Source organism: Rhagoletis pomonella, unplaced genomic scaffold (genome assembly GCF_013731165.1).
Source record: "Rhagoletis pomonella isolate Grant_MI unplaced genomic scaffold, Rhpom_1.0 Rhpom_scaffold_01765, whole genome shotgun sequence".
Lineage (NCBI taxonomy): Eukaryota > Metazoa > Arthropoda > Insecta > Diptera > Tephritidae > Rhagoletis > Rhagoletis pomonella.
In genome coordinates this window covers 1-19871 of record NW_023460319.1, presented here as the reverse complement: position 1 = coordinate 19871, position 19871 = coordinate 1, and the positions used below count along the sequence as shown (strand labels likewise).

The window sequence follows — 19871 nt, the reverse complement described above, 5'->3', positions numbered from 1 at the left end:
TTTTTTTTTCTAAAAATTATCGAAATCGGTTGACGTGGTCCAAAGTTATGCGGTAACATACATATAAAAAAAAAATATATATTCCGACGAACTGATAACCTCCTCCTTTTTTGGAATTCCTTTCCGATGCAAAAAGAATTATCGAAATCGGTTGACGTGGTCCAAAGTTATGCGGTTACATACATAAAAAAAAAAATAAAAATAAAAATATTCCGACGAACTGATAACCTCCTCCTTTTTTGGAAGTGGGTTAAAAATTATATGAAAACAAAAAACGAGGTACTCGCTACAAGAGCTTGTGTGTGTGTGGGCGACACGTTCGGACTTTTTGTGGCTTTATGGGAAATGCTTTTGTGGCTCTAGTATTCTATGTTGAAGCGTTTTTAAGGAAAATGCTAATGCGCATCGTCCAGATCTACGGTTCGATATGTTCTTTTTTTGAATGCACCTCCCGGCAAATTACTCGCTTGCTTCAGCCGAAATAACTACATCTCACAATTAAGCCCATTGTTTCACGACCTTTTATCAACTAGCTAGCGACATGGTAGGAGCCGTAGATGAAACTCCGGAAATGCAACCTTTAAAAAACGTTAACGTAAGACTGTGGTTTCCACCCCTTCATTCTCTCGTGGTGTGAGAATGAGTTATACGCCGCTTGTGACCTACGCGTCGCACAAAAAAAAATTGTTCTAATGAAAGTTGTTAAGAATGTAGTAGGAGGAGCGCAACAGCTTTGGCCCACCTACATACATTACTTTTGCATAGCGTAGCATAACTGAGATGTATGTATGTTACATCTATGCACCAACATATAATTACTATGGAGAAAAAAATCACATGTTGATCCAAGTGAACGCAAAATAATATGGGAAAAATGGCGCTGGAACTGCGACAATAGCGGTAATCTAAGTTTGCAATTAGTCCATACGAAGATATATTTCCAATCGTTTCACAAATTTTAAGCCACGAGCAGGGAACATATCAAATAAAATTGCATAGTTTTGAAAATAAACGATATTTATTATCTTTAACAGCCGGTTTCACCAGCAATTTAAATGGAAAATTATTTTTTATTTTCTGTCAATTTCTATATAAAATCCAAAAAAATAAAATCATTTTTCACTTAAATTGCTTTCGTGAAATTTGCAGTAAGACTCAACATTTTTGTTGACAATCAATAATCTTTTTCAATACCTTGGTCCGACTTTCACTTATTCAACACAGATTTGATTACTAATTGAATCGTTTTTCATTTGACATCAAATCGAATGTACTATGTAATACACAATCAGATTTATTTTATTTTTAAATATTATGGATGCATTTATGTATGTATGTATATTTTTATACATTTGTAGTTTGATCGTTAACAACTGATTCAATAAAATACCGACTAAAAACACATGTACTCTTATATCGAAAATATTAAAGTTAAAAAACTAAAACTATTTTTTCTTCATTAATCTTAATCGCTCACGTCTTTGCAAGAATGTATTAATTAGTAAGTTTTATGTATTGCACTAGCTTCATATAAGTCACCTTATACATAATAATTTTCAACTCGAAAATTAACGGTTTACAAGTGTAATGACAAAATATAAATAATAAATAAAAGATAATTCAAGCGGTCCTTCTCCATTAAATACTTTAAAACTAGCCTTATTTAGTAATTTCATTCTTAAACTTCTTTCCCCATCTGAGATAATCACTTAAAAAATTAACCAATTTTACGCAAAAATTTCTTCCAGCGAACTGAATGATTTCACTAGCACTTTTTTTGGGAATAGATTTTGCCATTACGACAACAAGAGCGAAATGATGAAAGACTAACTGAACCCCAATTATACTTTTAAAATTGTGTATGTGGCATAATCTGATAATCTGAAAATTTGATAGTTTGGTAAAAATGGTAGTGTATTTATGTACATACATTTAGTTTACAGTAATAGTAAAAGGAGAATATTTAGGGAGTTCACAAGGGGTGGTATACTGTCGCATTGTTGCATGTCGTACACTTTAAACGCTTAAATAAATGTTAAGAGGACTTGAAACCACAACCAACTATTTTTTAAAGCTGTGAAAATTCGTAATAAGTATGACTTTTATGGTACTGAACGTGCGTCACATATTTTTAGCCGTTTGAAGTTTACGACAGTATACAACACCTTGTGAACTTCCTATTTGTATTAAAAAATATTATAAATTAAATTTGATATTTGATTATTAATATGAATTTAACTATTTTTTAATTGGAGAGAAAGAGAAGGAATGACACAATTCAAGTTATTTCTTTGTCTCCTCAGAAAGATTCTTTTCGTTTTCCAGTGAAGCAATCAGCTAAACAAAAATTCACAATATTGCTCCTGTTTTCGTTTTCATGCTATATGGAATCATTTAAAGGTTTTGCATTTAACTTTTGCACAAAGATCCACATGTAATTGATGAATCTGCTAGTCATTGATTGATCTTTTATGGCTATGCAATAATTATGTATTTGCCCGCCTACATAGTCTGCATTAACAAACAGCGGAGATCGATGTTCTATTTTTGTTACAAAGCTAAGATGAAGACCTAGTATCAACAACAAATTCCAATTTTACAATAAAAATAAACAAACAAGTTAAATTATTACTTATAATGTTTAAAACAAATATGTAGTATTCGTATCCGCAGTCGTTTTGTCTGTATAGTACGCTTAGATTTAATAGTTTCTGGAAACTTTTTAAGTTGTAATTAAGTCCCCAAGACTTTCTTTGAGTGACTGGTAAATTTGCAATTGCTGTTCAGGTCTCAAGTTGTAAATCTGTTAGAGAATAAAAAATTTAACTTCATTTACATCAAAAAAAATCAAATCATATGGACAACGTACCTGTGTCAAAATTTTGGATGGAGCTGGTGTTCTGATAAAACTAGAAATGTAAACATTAACAAATGTTGCCATTAAAAACTGACAATCGAAACGGTCCATAATGCCACCATGTCCAGGTATCATATCACCAAAATCCTAAAATAGAAAAAAATTATAGATTGCGTAAATTGCACAAGTAATTTGGAGTTTATTACCTTTATCTTAAATGCACGTTTAAAACCGGAAGCAAAGAAACCTCCAAAAGGCCCAATAATCGAGCTGAATAAACTTAAGGAAATTGAATGCCATACAAATGGATACATACTGATGTATTTGCCGATGCCAAACTGTAATTAGAGTAAAAGTAAATTAAGTATATGAAGTTAAGCAGCTAGTGAGAAAAATCGGATTATTAGCTTCTTACCACACTCAGGCTGTAGTCTTGTTTTGTAAACAAATAACTCGGTTCACAGGCCATTGTCATTCGTCCCAACTCCTCAGAATATAGTATAGGACAAACAAAATATTGATAATGGCAAAGGATATATGAGAAAAGGATGCCAAAGATAACTGTGGCGAAGCCGCCGCCAATAAAACCTTCCCATGTCTTTTTCGGGCTTAATTTAATTAGCGGAGTACGACCGAAAAAGAAGCCAAACAAGTACGCCATTACATCGTTGCAAACAATCATCGATACAGGAACAATAAACCAAATGAGACCTGGAAAAAAATACAAAAGTAATTATTAAGCAATAAACAAAACCGACTTCAATTCTAATATAAAAATATAAGAGTACCGTTAATTTCTTCATAATCCAATTATCGAATCTAAACAAAATTAATATGAGACCAACCTTAAGGTATCACATTTCCGATAAAAAAAAAAAACTATCGAAATCGGTTAACGTGGTCCAAAGTTATGCGGTAACATACGAAAAAAAAAAAAAATTTCCGACGAATTGATAACCTTCTCCTTTCTTTGAAGTCGATCAAAAATTATCATGAGCACAATTTTCATTTCAATGTTGGCAGCGCATTTGAAATAAAGCCCAATAAACATAATATTTCCTAATTTAGGGCTAGGTTCCTAGAGAAATAGAGTTACAAAAGGACAATATGTACAAGCAGTTCTACGCACTGGACTTTTTCCACGTCTGTCACGCTAGCTGACCCACTTTTCTAAATATTGATAAAAATTACTCAGGAATTGTGGGGTTGGCAACACTAATTTTATACTACGAGCACGAGGAAGACGAAATTATAAAAATGAACTCACTAGATGCTACCAAACCGTGCAGCAAACACAGCGGATCATAAAATGAACCAGATCTCTGTCAGGATAGCATCGTTGTAGCTGCATTTGCGTGCAAATTTTTTATACGGATGCCGATCATTGTCCAAGGAAACACAGCAAATGTTTACGTAAAAATATACACTCTGGTGGAGGCTTACCCAGCAAACACATTCTCTAACATTAGAAAAACGTTCTCATTTTACATTACAATTTCAATATAGTTCTCGAATAGAAAATCAGGCTAGAGAACTATGTTAGGATTCGATTAGAGAATGATTAGGAAAATACTAGACATTAGAAACCAATTAGAACTCAACGTTAGAATACGATTAGATATCTAAGCTTTTTTTCGATATCGAGAACTATGTCCCCTTTTTGCAGAGAATCCTATAGTTCTCAACAGTCTCTCTAATCGTCTTCTAACCTTTTACCTTAGAGAAAACCATTATAATTCGAATCGCTTTCTAATCGTTCTCTAACCCCTATGTTTGTTGGGTTCGCATTCATAATTTTTAAAACAACTTGCAACGTCTTATTTTGTCTCCGTTCGTTTGGCGATTCTACCTAACCGATTTCAAAACCAATAATACCATTGGAAAGGTATTTTTCTGTAGATGAGGAGAGTTTTTATGGTTTCCAAATAGGCACAAAATTGTCGTTTAAAAATTTACGTATTTGCGTATAGTTGTTGTCGCAACCTGTTCAATTTGAGTGGTTTTCGCATTTTTTTTTCTTCGTATTAAAAGTGAAGAAGAAAAGATAAATGTGAAGATGAAAAAAGAAACGATAAAAAATTATGACGATAAAAAAGTGAAGGCGAAAATAACGATATATATGTGTGTACATAAGAATTAGGGTAACTGAAAGGGTAAGAAAATTTATTGAAATTTTTCGATAAGAATCGAAATATGTATATCCAATAAAGTGGTCCAAAAATGTATGTAAAAAAAAATAGGGAGTGCTCAAAGCGCTCAAAGTTTTCCATGTATTTTATATGGGGGAAGAACCACTTTTCGTAGAAATAGTGTAGAATTCTTGAAAATCAACAGTTTTCGATCGGAAAACTTTTCTTATCTTCAGGAGATTCCCAGTAATAATACGCAATTGTCTCTTTAACCATTTTTTCATAGTATCTATATTTTATAGGTCCTCCAAAACCCCTAGAAAATGCAATGGAAAAATCTTTAATCATAAAAAAATAGTTAAATAAACAATTGGATATTAATACTGGAAGTCTCCTGAAGAGAACCAGAGTTTTCCGGTTGAAAAATATTGATTTTTAAGAGTTTTATACCATTTCTACGAAAAATGGTTTTTTCTCCATATAAAATACATGGAAAACTTTGAGCGCTTTGAGCACCCCCTAAATATTTTTTGGTTTCAAAATAAAAAAATAGGGGTATATTTTTTCGATATAGAACAATCCTAGGGGGTGCCGGCATTAAAATTCCAGCTTAATTTTTTTGGACCACTCTAATATCCAGTCATGAAAAATTTAGTTATCCAAATTTATCGAGACATCCGAGATTATATGTAGTTATCGAAATCTTTACCGATTTATCATAATGTATCGAGTTCTTTCAACTTATCGAGCTATAGATATTTATTGATTAATCGAAATTTGTTGGTATATAGTTATCGAAATTCGTCGGTTTGTCGAATTCAAATTTTCCGAATCTTCAAAGTATATAGTTATAAAAATTTACAGAGTTATATAAGTTCATCGAGTTATTACATTTTATCGGAATACAAGAATGTTTGGAGTTATCGAAATTTATAGAGGTAGCCAAAGTTTATCGCGTTATCGAGATTTATTGAGATTTATTGAGCTATCCAGTGATGAAAAAGCACAGTTATGGAAATTTATCGATAGTTATCGAAATGTGTCGAGTCATCGATTTTAATCAAGAATTTAGTGCTTTTGAAGTTCATAGAGTTATCAGACTTTTACGTGATCTAAGTGGAACGGAAAATAAAGAGGTTCTATTTGGGAGAAAGACAATTTTAATGTCTGGTGATTTCCGCCAAATTTTGCCGGTGGTTCCACATGGCCCCCGAGTCACCCTAATTCAAAAATTGTGTTGATTTGATGCTTAATATGAGAGCCCTGCCACATGAAATTGAGTTTGTAGAGTTTCTCAAATTACTTGGTGACCGAAAATTTTCCGTGAGTTTGGAAAAGACACTATTGAAATTTCAAATAATATACATAATTGAAGAAATCATTGGGAATATTGGGGAACACATTCTTTCTGATAATATTTGGCATTCTGTTATACTTGCCCCAAAAAAAAATTATGATTGCTCCTTTACCAATGTAGACATTTTGGAGCGTATGCCGGGATAAGAAAAGTCATATTTTAATATTGATAAAATTATTTGTGATAATGTTCGGGAGAATAACAAATACCCTATTAAATTTTTAAACTCTTTAACTGTCCGCGGATTACCTCCACATAAAGTGGTACTCAAAAAAACAAACTGTACTGCATTACTTATAAGCAATCTAAACATAAAGAACGCTTTGGTCAATGGTACCCGCATGCGTGTGAAACAAATGCATAAAAGCCGTTTAGGTTGTGAAGTTTTAACTGGAATTTCATGTGGCTTGCGAATATTAATCCTTCGCATTCATTTGTCCTATTCTGGCACTCTCTTGCCCTTTTCGTCCCAGGGTACAGTTTGCAATCATCCCCGCTTTTTGTTTGACTATAAACAAATCTCAGGGACAAATATTTCAAAAGGTTGGTATTTCGTTAGATCACCTGTGTTTTCAGATGAAAATTATATGTTGCTGCCTGTAGAATTCGTTAATTTGACGGATTGTGGTTCAACATTTCAGATACTTCAGATCAAGGTCATTTGTCTGCCTTTCAAAGGGTTTTTACAAAATACACAGTTTATAGAGAAATTTTTGCCAACTAAACTTTAGCGCTAATAAAATATTTAAAATAAAAAAAGATAAACAAAAATTGTAGTCACGCTTTACTTAGTTTCAAAGCAGGAGATTTACCGACGTGTTAATCGACGTGCTAAGTTTGAAAACATCTCCCGGGCTCTTAAAAAACAAGAAAAACGGTCGAATTTCGACTCCGGTCGATTCAAAAGGAAATAAAAGTGTTTGTAACATCTTTAATATTTTTAGCGCAGAAACGCTTACTTATTTTTTGCTTTAGCGTCCTGCGCAAAAACTTCGTTAACAGATTATTTGGTCTTAAGGGAAACTTGGTTAACAGATTATTTGGCCACGTTACAAAAATTTAAATACCGTGTAGAATCGACCATGTGCATATACATACATATACATTAGCGTCGGCCGAAAATCCGTTTTTTTTTAATTTTGATTGGATATGGTTCATTATGCTCTAAAAACAATCTGTGCGGAAGATGACAATTTTTGGTCAATATCTTAGGCTCGCCCAAGTCCATCAAAGTTCAATGTGCACAAAAAAATAAAAATTATTAAATATATTAATTAATATTTATTTTAAATCTTCGAAAGTATTAGTCCTACATAATTTGGTATATGAACCTTTTTTGAAGTGAATCGAAGTAAGCTAAGAAAACGATTTTTTAGCACTTGAACTTTGATGGACTTGGGCGAGCTTAAGATATTGACCAAAAATTGTCATCTTTCGCACAGATTGTTTTTAGAGCATAATGAACCATATCCAATCAAAATTAAAAAAAAAAAACGGATTTTCGGCCGACGGAATTTAAATTTTTGTAACATGGCCTGTGCCCTTAAGACCAAATAATCTGTTAACCAAGTTTCCCTTAAGACCAAATAATCTGTTAACGAAATTTTTACGCAGGACGCTAAAGCAAAAAGCGGATTTTCGGCCCACGGACCTTTTTAGTTCTCAAAACGCGGCAGTCTGCGATTTCGGCACGACGAAAAGAAGAACTGTGAATATCGATACGCGCCAAATCGTTGAAGTGTGTGGTTCCTCATTTAAAACTATAGTCAATTGCTACAAAAATTAATTAAATTTATTTTTTTGCGAGGAAATATTTTTTTGCTCAAAACTTCACTTTAAAACGTTTCTCTTTCTAAAGACAAGATATCATTATCGACGCAATGGGCCAATTTTCGGCACATGAAGTACCGATAGTGTGAACAAACAGATATTTTCGAAATTTGGCAATCTGAGCCGAAATTGTGCTCACCAAAATTAATATCGTAAAAAATGCGGCGAATTTTATCAGGCGCTCATGCCACGATCAAAGTCGACAATTTGTTGATTTTTATTATTAATCAAGCTCGATAGTGTGATCATGTTGTACCAATTATCGTCGCGTAATTAGTTTCGCCGAAGAAGATTGTCACAATATGCGATGATAATGGGACCTCGCAAAAAGTTGTACAAATTTTTTAAATATGTACCAATCAAGCGCGATGAAAACCGGTACATATTGTGCTATTTGCGTCGATAACGGGAATCAGCTTAAGGCTTCAAATAAATTTTTAGTTCAAAACACGCATCTTTTCAGGCTAAAACAGAGTACGTACCCGTGTACTGCACCAAGCTACTTACATTTCAAGCTACATGAAAACTTATTTGTATTCACTGGGCTTGGTTCGACACAAGCAAGTAAATGCGTGCTTGCTTCAATATTGTTGGATTTCAACTCATACACATACTTGATTTACTTCAAACATATCCAATTGCATGTCTAACGGGATATGGATAAGTAGCTTGTGCATTCCAAGTAAATTTCAAGTGGCTTGTATATTTCTAAGCAGCCTGTTTGCTTATTTTGTTGTGTGTAGCAGCGCAGTCTTATTGCTTTGTCGAGCGTGCGCTACACGAATTAGCTTATTCGTGCGATGGCAGCGACGCTTTCACGACGTATTCATTTGTGTTCAAGCTATGAGTTGAAATGGCTTGTTTTAAACAAGTGTGAATCATACTTGCGCTTGTATTTTTTCAGGTAGCTTGAAAACGTAATTGAATCGGCTTGTGCAGTACACTGGTACATACTTATATTTTATGTACATACTTGTAGATAGAAATATGTATAAAAACACAAGATACATTTATTTTTGCATATGAGCACGCACCTTCAAAAATATTTTGGATAATCAAGTAGCTTTGGGTGACCACAATCAGTAGCGAGACATGTGTCCAAGCAAACAGACTAAACTGTTTCATATAATACTTTTTCACCAGCGACAGCACAAACCAGACAAAACCGATGCAATACAATGCAAACGACAGAAAGCGATGATAGGTCACCAGAAACTTCAAATATTCCTGTTATAAATTAAGAGATAGATAAACGATAATAGAGCAAATACAAAAAAATTTAGTAGTAGAAATTATAAAAAGATAATATTTAAAACAACGCCAACGTACCACACGGTTAATGACTACGCCAAAATAGTCGACCAAATTTTCACCATAGAAGAAATAGTTGGATGTCAACAGGAAATACCAGGACAAACTGCGGAACCAGGGTAAGCCATGTATGCGATAGACCTGATAGCCAATGGAAATGATCTCTTGGAAACATTTTACCTGCACAAGCAGCGTCTAGAAAGGAATAAAATAGTTTTTACTAATAATTTCTCTTTCAGCCTAGTCTTGATTTACTTACCGTAATCATAAGTGCCAAAGGCCCACCGTATATGATAAGTGCAAACCCGCATATCATTATCCATGTAAAGATACCACGAATAACATAATTCTTCCACCTAAATAACAAAATCGGAAAGACGTTTAAGCGAAATTCCACTTGAAGATAGAGGAATTAGATCTTTAATGAAATATGTACTGAAATGAAACTAGACATTCTCAACAATGTAAGTACATACATTCATCATTTGCAAAATGTTATTCTCTATTTTTATTTCAGAAGATCTTAAACATTACCCTTTTAATGGGATTTTGTTATATTTTGTTTCAATTACCTATCCGGAAGGTCCTTCAAAGCTGAATCCAAAATTTCCGGCGTTTTATCCGTTCCTTGAGGAAGAGTTTTGGACAGTTCATCAACAAATTTTTCCTCTGGTAATTTTTCTTCTTCCGAATCGACCTAGAATAAAATAAAAGGTAAATAATTAAATTCAATAACATTCATATTTACATATTCTTGTACTATGCATGTTCGTTTGCATGTTAATAACTCAATAAATTTAGTTTAAGTTTATATACGCTCCCGATTACAGCATTTTAAAGAAGATATATATGACGTTTTCTTAAATTTAAGTCCCGTCATATCGGAAAAATATGCTGCACGTATATTCATGTCACCTAGACCTTCAATCTCTTCAACTTTCTTCCAAATCCTTAGAGGTCACGCACAGAGGTGGCCGCGGTGACATGAAATGCCTCTCTGAGAATTCATCGGTGAAATAAGAAAAGAACTAAAATAATGACTTTTTGTCCTTATTCAGCGGACTTGTTGTTAAACATTTAGTTCCGGTTTATAAAAAATAAGATAAGTAGTGAACGTTCTCAACCACAGGAAGATGCATCAAACAATCATTGCGGTTCAATTTTTAAATATGCGTGCAAATGGGCTTCGAAAAATATTTGCAGACTGCTCCACATATATGTATGTACATATGTACATTAGACTGCATCACTCCCCATACAAAAAAAAATAAAAATCGGTACTGTGTTTCCATTGGAATTATAAAATAATGAATAACTGAAACTAAACTATTGCGATTTAGACTTCTGAGGTATCATTGGAAAGGTATTTTCTCACCCTTTTTATTTCTTTGCTAATAAACTCATTCAAAGGATGAAAGAGAAAGGTAGGATGAACGAGCGTCATTCCGAATTGAATTAAGATTTGTTGGTATTTGAAAAATAAATTTGTACAGAAATAAAAAGAGTGGGAAAATACCTTTCTACTGAGACCCCATAAGTCTAAATCAGAATAGTTTTGACCCAGTTATTCAAGTTTTTCGTAAATCAATCTTTGAAAAAAGTAAAATAAGAGCATACGATTCCGTTGACAAGATTTTTAAATATTTTTATGCAGATTTTTTAAGCTTAATCTATTTTGCCAGCTGAGGGGATTTTTTTCACAAAGTTCTTGAAGAAACTATTTTTATTCATACAAAACTCCATTTTTGGAGGTTTTTTTCAAATCGGTCCAGGGCCCAATTGCACCAACGGCTTATCACTTATCACTTTACAACTTTTGGATAAGCCTTTTTTTTGAAAAGTAAAGTTGATAAGTGGTGCACTTTTTACTTATCAAAAAATATCAACTTATAAAAAAAGGAGGAACTGAAAATTTGTTTGGATAAGTCGATTTTATAAGCATTGCACAGCCAATTTCTTTTGCTTCTCAAATAGAGAACTTTACGAATAATGTGCTTAGCTAAAATGATTACGGTTTCTTAATGGAAAACGAAGGCTTAGCAAGCTCATGTGCGATTTAATAAACATTTTCAACTTCTCTTTTTTTCTTACTATGTCGGGCGCACATGTGGACCTCATGCATTCGACCATGCCATTATTACACTCACTGTTATATTAAAGGTTCGCTCCAATTTTTAATAAAATTTTTTCAATTTGGCTACGAGATTGCCGCAATTTTTCTATTACACCAATTTGTAAACCGTAGTAGATTTGTTCTTTTATGACACGCCTTTTATTATTTGCAGACTGTTCTCCAGTGTTAAAGCCTTGATTAATTCATTCAGACTGAATAAATGTAACTTATCAGTGGTATGATAAGGTAAAATTATTTTTAGCAAAATAATGCTAAAGTTAGCAAAATGAAAAATGACAAGTGATAAATAAAAATTTTTGGTGCAACGAAATGCTAATAAATTTTGATAATTTGCATAATTTATCACTTATCCGCTAAAATCTTTTCGCTAAGCAGTTCAAATTTTGGTGCAACGCTTATCTATGATTTTGAGTTATTTTTTACTTATCAATACTCATTTGAGTGACTTTTCCTTATCATGTTGGTGCAACACAAAACTTTGCTCAAGTTCGACAATTTGCTAAAATGCTAATGATAATTCGTTGGTGCAATAGGGCCCAGCTCACGTAAATCTTAATATTTTTCCGAAATATTTTGGTGGACGCCTTCAAATATAATAAATTTTGTAATCCCGCCGAAAAGCCGCACCTTTTTTTGGTGATGCAGTCTAATATGTACGCTTATTTGAATATTTAAATGTAAGCAACTCGTATATTTGTTTACATTAACCCTCTTTCGACTTTGGTTCAGGTATGGTACGGTGAAGCATATAACAAAAGCTACATACATATGTATGTACGAATGCGTTATGGTTTAGAGAATTCAACCACAAATTCTGTTATTGCAAGGTCATGTTGGTATAGAAAACATTCCCATACCCTTGAAAAGGGTCGTCGTTGCGGTGTCAAGAGAAGAGGAATAACTTATCTGCGTTGGGAACACCAAATGGAGCTTACTTATGGTGATTTCGATTCTTCAAAAAAATGTTGCCCTTCCACGGTACAAAATGTATTTGATGTTATACTCAACCCTGTAAAATGGTATCACTGCAAATTTTGTCCTTATTCACACACGAAAAGAGAAAGGGGCAATCAAAAGGTGACATTTTTTGGTATAATTGAAAATACCATTATTGTCACATGGTATTTCTACTTAGAGCAAATTAATTTGAAAATGAATTGCTTGCTCGCTTTATAGGATTTTCGTAAAACCTCTGTTCAGAAAAAGACTATGCATGTAACATAATGAGGCATTTACGTTGACTTTATTATTTTAACGGTATATATATACATATATTTCATGACGCCGCTAATTCCATTATAATACTTCTATATTGGCAGTACTAAACAAAAGCGTTGGAGGAGCGTTTTCTGACGCCTAGCGTTAACGCCGAAGTGCCATACCTAAATAAAAGCGTCAACGCTACGTCAAATGCAGAAATCACACAAACAATAAGCACTGATTTGTTTATGTGTAACACGAAAATGACAGTTTCGCCGGTTTCTGCAACGCTCAGCGTTGACGCCGCGTTGTTTCCGTATGTTTCATACAAATTGTATGGGTATGAGAATTTGTTGACAGCCAGACAACGCTGACGCTCTTGTTAAGGTAGGACAGTTAAATATACATATGTTCAAAATTCTCGTTGATTTTTGATTTTCTTTTTTTAACTGACGGTCTTGTGTAGTTTTTTTCATGTACCGAACGCTTTTTATATGGAAAATAGGCGCTACACCGTATGGAAAAAAAATTGTCAAAAATCAACAAGAACTTTTAGCTACTTCAAAAAGTTTGAAATTTTGATCAAAATTTTATAATTCTTTCTAAATCTTGTACAAGTTTAACACTGATGCGATCAACTAATTAGCAACGAAATTCAAAATGATATTGTTTGCAAATTATGTTTATTTATTTGTTTTTAACCGACTTCCAAAAAAGGAGGAGGTTATCAGTTCGTCGGAATATTTTTTTATTTTTATTTTTATTTTTTTATATTTTTTTTTATTTTTTACTTTTTATGTATCTTACCTCATAACTTTGGACCACTTCAACCGATTTCGATAATTCTTTTTGCATCGGGCGTGGTCCCATACTAATCTGGTTAATATCCGATCAGTGGATCATGAGATATATATATATATATATATTTTTTATGAGAGTTGAAGTCGGTTTTTTTTCGCCCAAAAATTACTTGTTAATAATTTGCATTTAAAATATAATTCAATCTATAACAGAAACCACAATAATAAAATTTTAAAAGCTTGCATAAATTACAAAAAAAAAACAAAAAAAAGAAAAGTGTATCAAAATTTCAAAATTTTTAATTAGAATATTTAGAAAGTTTACGGGTATGCAGTTTTGTAGCCCATCCAATTGTAGTATAAGAAAGTGCAAGTTTCGAGTCGTTAGAAATTACCGTTGAGTTTTTAGATTTTTTTTTTGTGGAGGGTTGCTGTTTTTTTTCATATAAAAAAATGTTTATCATGTTATATATGGAAGAAAATGCCACACCCTTCATACAAAAGATTCTAACAAATCAACAGTAATTTTTAACGACAAGAATCTTGACCTTTCTTATACAACAATTGAGTGGGCTACAAAACTGCATACTCGAAAGTTTTCTAAATAATCTTATTAAACATTTTGAAATTTTGATGTCAATTTTTTGAAGTTTGACTAATTTTTTCCAATTTGTGCAAGCTTTTTATTGTTTATTATTGTGGTTTCTGTTATGGATTGAATTATATTTTAAATGAAAATTATTAAAAATAAATAAATAAACATAATTTGCAAACAATATCATTTTGAATTTCGTTGGTAATTAGTTGATCGCATCTGTATATAATTTTTGTTGCGGCTTGAACTATGTATATTAAAAAAAAAATTATTAATCTACCAAATTAAAGTGGTACTTTTTGCCGATAGTGAGATTTTCGTAAATTTTTCGTATCCGGATACGTTCAGAAAACGATTTCCATTTGTGTTCATTTTTCCTATCCGAAAAATGTCATAATGTTATTTCAAAACAATAATTTTAAAATATTTGTTTAAACTGAACATTTGAAAACATGCATATGTACGTATTCGGCAGTAGCTCAATGTGCAGAGGAGCGTGCTACTATTTGATAGCTTTCAAGAGATCCCAGGTTCGAATGCCGTCTGAAGGTACATTAAAATTTAAATAATTGCTGAATTATAAAATTGTTTTTTTTTTTGTGTGGTTTCCGGCAACTATGAAAAAGTTTCTGTGAAGTTCAGAATGTAATCGTTTTCAGCGAAAAACTGAATCAGATAAATTTCAGGAAAACAGCCAAACACGCATCCGTTTCACCACCATTTTCGATAGTTTTTTGTACATACATACGTTTCGAATTAACACTTAAGTGGGAGAACGGATTCGAAAAAAGTATAATGCATCACAAACAAACATCTTACCTGCCTACTTTAATAAAAAGTTTTCGACAAGAATCCTCGTTGGGAGCGAATGGTGAAATGCAAAAAAAATGGGACTCTATTCCCATTTCAACCTTCATTCTTCATTTCAATGGTTCCGAGCTAAATAACGAAGTCGGCAGCAATACCCATTCGGAATAATTAATTTAAAGCATAAAACTGCGTCTACCAAAGTGCGGTAGTGTCTTCTAAACTGAATTAAGAGATAAAGAAGTCTCCTGTCCTGTAATACCGTCTAATCTGAGAGCATCGATTTAATATCTACAGTGCAATAAAACCTCTTCAAAGGTAGCAATTCAAGGACAAATGGTTCTAAGCGATTTGGCTACGCGGTGCGTAAAGAATGTAGTTCCCAGGCAAAGAAATATTCCTGGAAATAGCCTTGGAACGGAAGGTAACTTATCTGCACTCGTTCAATTCTGTCTCAAATGCCGTCAAGGAAACTATCTTCAAACTAACTACTTACATACATATGGCTCAGGTTTTTTTTTTTTTTTTGGCCAAGTCAACCGCAAATGTTCTCCTTGATCATCTCTCCGTTAGCTCAGAGGTTGATTTAAGCAACGGACACCGTTCAATGGTAAACGAAGGCGTAAATAGCGCAGGGGCGGAAGAAGATGGTAAAGCACATAGACCATTTTCTCTGCCATTCTCCTGACTTGTCTTAAATACGACAACGTATTCTGAGGCATCTCTTAAGCGATTCCCTAGCGGACTAAGAATTCTTGAGTTTTCACAGCCTTTTCCCTTATGTGTACGGTGACCATATTTATGGGGGCCGAAAAATAATATAATAATAGATTGGCGCTTCACATATGTTAGTGTTTGGCCGAACTTCTCCTCCGAAGACGGGACAAAAAATTATTTTGCTATTTTTTCCACAAAAGCTAACAGATCTAAAAACCTTCTTCAATGATTCTAAATGTATTAGAGCTGCAAGAGCATCCTTAAAGTAACAGCTCAAACTTATAGGATATTTTTCTCGATATTTTTACCCCACAAAATTTGTTACAAAAAATTCCTTAAATCTTAGTACAATAAAGTGCAAGTCTGAAGTAGCTAGGATTTACCTTTAATTTTTGGAACTTTGTTTTACGGTGTTACGCATTTTTTTCGTACAAAGTATGTTCGATAATATTTTTAAAAGAGAAGCAAATGAGCAGCACACCTTGCACTTGCACTTTATTATATTAAATTTGAATGAGCTACAAAATTTAAACCAAATATCTTTCTAAAGATTCTGATTAAAAAGATTGAAAGTTTGGTGAAACTTTGCAGAATTAATTTTTATAGTTTTTTGCACAAAGTCGGAAATTTGGATTTATATATACGGTTTTTGTTAGGAAACGAGCTTTACTTCCATAAAAAGAATAAAAAATAAACAAAAGAAAAATAGCCAAACATTGCTAAAATTTCGAGTCTTAATTTATATTTGGGTCACTGTATATATTTCTCTATTCGAATCACAGGCATTGAGATTAGAAACTAATAACCAGGGCCGAAAAGTTTAAGCTTTTGCTTGAAATTGCTTATTCAGGGTTTCCAAGCTTAATTTTAACGATCATGCTTATTTTGCTTATTTCAATGTATAAAGCTAAGTACAGACCCCTTAAGTAAATGACCAAGAAATAAATTGCTATTTTTTGTGTGTGTGAATAGTAGTGTCCAAGGAGTTTTGACATCTGATATTCTACAGCCTGCTGTCTCACTTTTCCCTTACGAAATAATGGAACGGGCATATATTTATGTTGAAAACCAGAATGTCTTGTACTCCTCACAAAAAAAACTTTAGCAAACCATAGCGGAAAGCGTAGAAAATTTCTTAAGAACTTCGTACTGCTTAAGAAAATTTGGCTCAATCAATTTTTATTGTCCATTTCTTGGGCTTTTTTTTATTCCTCCAACTAACGAAATGTTTACAAATAATAACATAAAAACAGATTTGGTTTTTGTCAACCCGTAACTTCAATTGCATTTTTGCTTGGATACAAAATTTTAAAACCAATGATTCGTCTCTCAAATGGAGAATAACGAATATTTAAACAAAATTTAAACGACCAACGCAGATCTTCATTATTTGAGAATACCAAGCAAACACTTTTATTACCATTAGAATTTTTCAATCCTTTAAATAAATTGAATAAAAAAACATTAAACTGTACTTAATTTTTTTTTTTTTGTTTTGCGAGCAAGCAATGATTTAGTGCTTATCTAAGCGCATAAAATGGATTTTTTAGTGCTTATTTTCTTTGGCCCTGCTAATAACTGCTTATGGGGAAAATTACGATCATATACCAACATCACTTAAAACTGGTTCATAGGCATGCCATTTTAAGAAATTACCAGGACAAATGGTCAAAAAAAGGGGACTGTCCCGTATAATACAGAACAGATGATCACCGTAAGTATACAGCTTTAAAAGCGCATAACGCCACGGCGGTCCGCGTTCGCGCGGCGGGCTATCAAAATTTATTTTTATAACATTACAAACTTCACTTTTAGAGGGTGAATCAACTCGAGAGTGACTTAATGTCAATTGACATTATTTCACTTTTAGCTTGTGTATTAATTAATATCATTCGACATTATTTTACTTTTGGCCTGTATTAATGTCACTGAAATTACTAAAAAAGTTTAAAGAGGTTTTTTGATAGGGATTTGCGATTACTCCATTAGAATAGCAGGCGCGCCTAACAACGTGCAACATCTAGTTACATGCCCCTCATACTGCCAGATATGGCAGATTACACTTTGTTTCTGTTACTTTTCCATGTTGCGTACTTTTAGGCCCCACGGCTTTTAATTTAGAGAATTTTAGCGATGGAAATTTAGCGTAGCGATTGTCAGGATTGCAGCTCTCAAGAAAAGCAAAAACTTCATATAAAATGACGCACAAGAAATGGCTAAGAAATTCTCTTGTGTCAGATTTCCTTAAGGCAATACCCAGTTCTTAAGAAATTTGCTACGCTTTCTTGTACGGTTTTCTAAAGTTTTTTTGTGAAAAAAGAGCACAAGGCAACCCATGTTTGCAACAGAAATATATGCCCGCTCCATTATTTCTTGAGGAAAGAGTGAGGCAAAAGGCTGTGAAATATCAGATGTCAAAATTCCTTGGATACACACACGAAATAATGGCAATTTTTTTCTTGACCGTTTTCTTGAGAGCTGCATACTGGCCTTAATGCTTAAATAGAATGAAATAACTCTAAAAAAAATTAGCCGTCAGATCTTAAAAAATTTTTTTTCGTTACTCGTGTTCAATTCTGTTTTTTTCTTTTAATACTTATAAATGTGTAAAGGTCTTTATTTCTTTTGTTAATTTTATTACATTCATGTTCACACTTTATCAAAGAACTGGGCTTTGTGAAATACTCTCATTCACCGCGGCTGCATTATTTGCTTAATATTAGTAAAACCTGGCTGTTTAAGGATCTTCTAGAGATTCGGGCTACGTTGTAGTTCTTTAATTAACACAAAGGAATAATATATGCCTAATAATCATAAAAACATTAAATTTGTCAAAGATATCTTGGTATTTCATCGGAGGGAGAAATTTAATTAGTTTCTTGAGATACATCAAATATTAATTAATATACGAGGGCGATTTGATAAGTCAGTGGTTTTTTGAATTCCGTGCGCAGTAACTTTCAATAGTTGAAAAGTGGTTTATTGAGTTCCGTTGTGGTCGTACCAGCCAAGTGACTCCAAACGTTCAGGTCGCCCAAAAGATGCCGTCACGCCGGAAATTGTCTATAAAACCCATGGAATGATATTGAACGATCGGAGAATGAAAATTTGTGAGGTGGCTGAGTTTGTAAGCATGTGGTTCGACCACAATACCCTAGAGACCAAGGAACAGTCAAGAAGTGCACCAAAGAAGGCCCAAGTAGGTATGTCGGCCAACAAGGTCATGGCCACAGAGTTTTTGGGGATGCCCGCTTTGTCATTCACATCGATTAAATTGAAAAGGCCAAAACAATCACTAGCGAATAATATTCACAGATTTTGGACAGATTCGATTTTGATTTGAAGCAAAAACGACCACATTTGGCCAAGAAAAAGTGCTGTTCCATCAGGACAATGCACACTTGTGTAATTACCAACAAAGAAAAAATCCATCAATAGGGCTACGAACTCCTACCTTATCCACCATATACACTACATTTAGTCCCCAGCGACTATTTTTTGTTTCCAAATATAAAGAAATTGTCGGGCGGTAAGAAATTTTCTTTTGAATGAAACAAAATCTTATTTTAAGAATCTTGAAAAACAAACCTTTTATTTGGTAGGAATTAAAAAAATTTTAAAAACCCTGAAATAAAACGCTCTTTTGTCGAAAAATATATCTTTAATTCAAAAGTCACTTACTTCTCAAGTTGCCCTCGTATCAATTTATTTAATTAGCTTATCAATATTGTAGTCTAACTGTTATAAAGCACAATATCCCAGTAGATAATTTCAGAAGTTAAAAGCTCTCCCTCTCTGAAGGCCTTCCTGATAATCAAGATGCCGTCCGCTCCGCATTCCTTTCTCGTTTCTTTTTTGTATGGGGTGAAAAAAACTGAAGGGCTTCTGCTTTCACTTCACATAGAAGGCTTTCAAGAAAGGCTTTTGTAGAAAGTACTTCAGAAGGCCTTTTGGAACAGTTCTTTTAAAGTTTAGTTCTTTATAAAGTGCTTACTTAAGGTTTTTATCAAATATGTTTTATTAAAACTTAAAATTTGTATTGAAATTCATTTGTAATGCTAAATAATATAGACTTATATATGTATACGCGTAAATTGTACATAGGAAAGGCCCTTCCAGAAGGCATGTAGGGAA

At 33.1% G+C, this 19871-nt stretch overlaps 1 protein-coding gene across 1 annotated transcript; it reads right to left on the bottom strand.

Annotated features, from left to right (window-relative positions):
- Positions 1-1273: 1273 nt before the first annotated feature.
- On the bottom strand, positions 1274-10181 carry LOC118752708 (phosphatidate cytidylyltransferase, photoreceptor-specific; the record flags this gene model as incomplete). Its single annotated transcript, XM_036487588.1, is given in 8 exon segments — positions 1274-2803; positions 2870-3004; positions 3064-3195; positions 3273-3568; positions 9208-9400; positions 9503-9679; positions 9744-9840; positions 10057-10181. Coding segments are annotated over 8 exon segments (1236 nt in total), but the record flags the coding sequence as incomplete, so codon positions are not given.
- Positions 10182-19871: the final 9690 nt, after the last annotated feature.